Raw genomic sequence first — 4,450 nt, 5'->3', positions numbered from 1 at the left:
CGGTAAACACCTCTAGTGATCACATGTCCTTCCAGTCCAGCTCGCGGCTTGTTGAAATACTTGAGTACTTGACGTAGCACAACTGGAGACGACACGTCCTGGTAGTTACAGCAAAGTGCCGTGAACATTTGAACACACGATAGCAAGCTGTGCGGCAGATTGGCCCGAGCTTTCTTCAGTAGATCACGGAGCGCAGCGTTTTCTGTACTAGCTACAATGTCCGTCATGCTGCTGTCTTCCATGTCAATGCCGAGAGTCTGTTGGGCCACTCGAGCGTTCGAAAGAGCAGGCAACACGAATTTCACCATCGCCTGCAGCTGTTGAGCGCCATCCAAGTTCTCCATGTACCCCAGCGAGGTCAACATGTCGTTCAAAAATCCCGCCACCACGTGCTGATAGACAGGAGCGCTGTCTCGGTTGATCTGGTATTGGGAGGAATCCCCTTTTGCACCGCGTGGTCCAACCGATGCAGCGCCATTGGGCAGTGTCCACAACTTCTTAGCGTGGAGACTCAGTGGATACAAGAATGCCGTGCTGTCGGAGTCCACGTAGTCATTGCGGAGCACCAGCGAGCGCAGTAGCGCGTTCAAGTAGTGAAAGCTGTGCAGCCGCTCCGCTGCTGTTAACGTGTGCTGCAACATAACTTCCAGCTCCTTCGCTTCATCGGTTTCCCGGTTAAACCCAGCAATTTCACGGTACTGACGAGCCAACAATGCAGCCCACGCCAACAACAGCACACCCGGAACAGGCGACGACAAGGGCTCCTCACTCATCGAATCTGGAACTCCACACAATTCAGTCAAAAAGAAACTTTTCGTCGCTTGCTGCAGAGCTGCATGCTCCTGTACTGTTCCAGTAGAATGCAGTAGTCTCAGAGCCACCAATAGACCCAATTGTGTCAACCTTCTTGCCGTTTCTTGTGCCGCAGGTAGTGCTAACGTACTGGCTGTAAATACCTCGTCAAAGACTCGCACTTCCCAGTTGTATACAGTCTTTGCAACCTTCAATGCACTCTCCAAAGTGGCCTTCTCCCTTGACGCCACGAGTGTCAGTAGTAACAGTTCTCGTAGCAGCGCCTCCTCTTCCAAGAACTGCAGCTCCCAGGCCACAAGTGCCTTGCGCTCCGCCGCCCCCACACCGGTGAAGCTCGGCGGGTGGGTGAACTGTCTCCCATGGATCTCATCCAGCAGGGCCTCGCGTAATCCTTCTTTCAGCAGCTCATCCACGGCCTCCTCGGCAGCTTCGGCATTCGGATGCTGCGGGTTGTTAGCCGCACGCAGTAGCTCCACACGTACAGCGAAGAAGTTTCTTCTTTCGGCGAAAAATTGGCGTCTCAGAGTTTCGATATCCAGTGGGTTTTCGGTCTTTTTATCGCCCTGGAGGCTCTCGAGCGCATTTCTCAGCTCCTGCTGGCCGCCTGAAGCGGGTAATTGGACACTTAAGAGAAGCAGCTGCCATAGTTTATCGTCGCTCTTGTCCTTTTGTACTTTATCTGCCGCTTGGTCGTCTTTTCCAGCCGAAAATAAGGTTAGCGCTGAAGCCTTGGGTGTTGCGGGGGGCGTCGCGCCATCTGCGCCGCCCACACGTCCACCCAGCGGTACCACGCCATGAACTGAGCGGATGGTGTCTAGCACACGATCCACTGGTAGCTCCTCGCGACGCCCACGCCGCAACCACGACAGCACGTGCGAGGCAGTACGCGGCGGCTCGACCCGCGTGCGCGCCATCGATTGCAATCAGGGAAAAAGAGTCTGGTCTGATGTGGCAAACACCAACATGGTGTTTTGATACCCAAACCATATGTTTAGGCCAACTTTCATATAGACGCGACGTTTAAGCGTGTGGATACCCACTCATTGTCTGCGGTATCTCTGACGCTGCTCGGCAGTTTCACCCGATGGCATTCTTCTTAACTTCGTAAAGAACAATCGTCCAGCACTTTCACGCTCTTTGAAAGCTGATGGATATCTACAAGGTGGTCGTAGAACGTCCGCTTGTGATTCGTTACGGCATGGGAGACGCTGAAGACGCCCAACTAAATGGTGTTGAACAAACCCTGGCCGCTCCGTGTGCATCGGAGCCCTCAAAAACCAGAACTACAATATTTAATGTGCTTCTTCCATGTCGTTGAAAACGTGAAAAAGCGTGTTTTAAGCCTCTCCAAGAACTCGAAGTACCTCGTCTATCGACGTATCTACGAAATGCACTACGCTAGAGATGCCACCGAGTTCATGTCAATTCAAGAGCGTGCCGATGGCTTGTGACGGGCAATTCCAGAGCTGAAACGTTTGCCGATTATTTTAAGAAGACCTGGTTTAAAGTCATTTCTGCAAGTGGTAGTGCTTTTGATTGCCAACTGGCTTTGCAAAAACGAACAACACTGTGGAGCAGTTCAACAAAGTTATTAAGCGCGACTGTACGTTATGAGTCCGCACGAAGCTTTGTGCTTTGCTCAAAAAGGTGGTATCTATGTGCCACCACCGCTTCATTCTTCCCCCTATGTTTGCCACGAACCCCAAGCCCGCAACTACCCTGATTTCTCGAACAAAAAGACTCTTGAAGGCAAAGAAAATAGTGGTTACTCAGCCGCGACATACGGTTCAGTTTCTACTGGAAGGTGAATCTAACCGTCCAAGTGGATTTCATTGTCAAGTTTGATCGACACGCCATACAACGTCAGGAATGCTGAAGAAGACGAGCAGAACAACCGTCGCATGGAGCGACTCGGACAGCCTATGCTCGGGTGGACTGTAAACCTCAACTCGCAGACGTGTCGGTGCAGAGCATTCTATAGATTTGGTGCGTGCATGCTGGCACCTCTGAAGCGCGCCAACTGGAAGATCGCTGGATGGCCAGAAACGGAGCGCCGGTTTGTTGATAGACGCGTTAAGCGGCCTAAACTCTCGACTGGAGCGAAAAAAAAAGGAAGGCCATCTCGCGTTCCCCACTCTCTTTGCGTGGACTAGTTTAGACCTTTGCTTGTAGCTCAGAAGGCATATTTTTGCAAGTAGTAATGAAAGTCTTTCTAAACTCACTTGTTAGCAATGTCACTCTATCCAATACACACTAGAACACAAGTATAGCGCGTTACATACATCATTAACAGCGATCTTTAATCTTAACGACGTGGCTGCAAAAGTGCTTGAGCACATTGTTTGTATTCTTTGTTCCTAGTACAAACCGTAAACGTACTGAGACTGATAGAACCTATGGCGTTTGCTACAAAGTGCTCTATAGACAATGGAGATCAGCACTAGTACAATACTTCCATAACTTTTCCGACGCACAGATCTCAAAATTGATAACAGGGCTGCAGAACGTAGGTAAATGTTTTGAACACTGCCGATCTCAATATAATTAAAACTTATCAATAACTAATCTAAACAGTTAACTGCTCTATAAAAATAGTGTACGCACAGGTGAAGATAATGGATCTGGTTTTTAGTTTGCGTAGATCCCAAAACTACGACTAGGGCTGCATTTTGTCCGGCAAAAGTAAAGCAGAAAATCAGAAATGTCAATTGACGCTGCCTCTACAATAAAACTGTCTCGCTATGTAAATCACTTTGCCAAATGTCTGGAAAAATCCGAATAGATAACAAGTGTGGCTTTAGAGAACACTAGAGCACTTAACTGGAGCTTGGGTTGCAGATATTCTGTAAAATTATATGAAATTTAAGCTATCTTCAACATATATTCGCTATATGAGCCTACTCCAGACTTTTCAGCTTTTTTTTTTTTACCGCTTTTAATTTCTGAACAAGGCGTTTCTTCTTGTCCCATTTACCGTTGGCGGCTTTGCTTGCTTGAACTGTTGCTTCCGGAGACGATAGTTTTTCCAGGAAGTTACTTTTTTCCTCCTCATAGTTTGCACCATTCCACTCCCGCCCTTCCATAACACAATACGCAGACAACAATGCTATCCATGAATCTTTTGATACCCTGCGGGATCCAAAGGCGATTTTATTGGTGTAGGTGAACGAGTCGATCCGATCTTTTCAGTTACTATAACTTCTCCAAAAATGCTGGTTGATACCTTAGTACCTCAGCAAAAGTGCAATCCACCATTTGATTAAGAATTCTTTTTATTCACCCACTTGAAAGTGCCGGTGCGGTTGTGTTTGGGTGGAAAAAAAACAAATCTTAAAGCAGTGCCAAGCGCTTGAAAGAATGTAGGACACCACGCGTCCATGGTCCACATGCACCGGTGTTTCTCGGTTGTCAAGTTGAAACCAGAATTCAGGTTCGAAAATATAACCTTGGCTTGATGGAATTTGAATTTTAGAGTAATATCTGATAATGGTCACGGATCTCGAAAGACGTAGAGCGTGTAGGAAGCGGAGGGAGGAGTCACCACTCGGAGAAGAAGACCGGAGCGAAGACCACTTGAGGGGAAGAAGGAAGATTCTGAAGTGATTGATTTATCGGAGCTTACACTACTCTCACTACC

The 4,450-nt window shown here is 48.2% G+C and overlaps 2 protein-coding genes across 2 annotated transcripts; one reads left to right on the top strand and one right to left on the bottom strand.

Moving 5' to 3' along the window:
* Positions 1–19: 19 nt before the first annotated feature.
* PPTG_03839 (hypothetical protein) lies at positions 20–1,727 on the bottom strand (the record flags this gene model as incomplete). The annotated part of the gene is made up of 2 exons (XM_008897607.1): positions 20–98; positions 139–1,727. The coding sequence occupies 2 exons, from the start codon at positions 1,725–1,727 to the stop codon at positions 20–22; spliced, it is 1,668 nt and encodes a 555-aa protein (XP_008895855.1).
* Positions 1,728–2,108: 381 nt separating this feature from the next.
* On the top strand, positions 2,109–3,423 carry PPTG_21530 (hypothetical protein; the record flags this gene model as incomplete). The annotated part of the gene is made up of 3 exons (XM_008898329.1): positions 2,109–2,260; positions 2,654–2,869; positions 3,420–3,423. The coding sequence occupies 3 exons, from the start codon at positions 2,109–2,111 to the stop codon at positions 3,421–3,423; spliced, it is 372 nt and encodes a 123-aa protein (XP_008896577.1).
* Positions 3,424–4,450: the final 1,027 nt, after the last annotated feature.

The sequence above is a fragment of the Phytophthora parasitica genome (assembly GCF_000247585.1).
Source record: "Phytophthora parasitica INRA-310 unplaced genomic scaffold supercont2.6, whole genome shotgun sequence".
NCBI lineage: Eukaryota > Oomycota > Peronosporomycetes > Peronosporales > Peronosporaceae > Phytophthora > Phytophthora nicotianae.
Note: the sequence above shows the minus strand (reverse complement) of the source record. Positions and strands in the feature narration are given on the sequence as shown.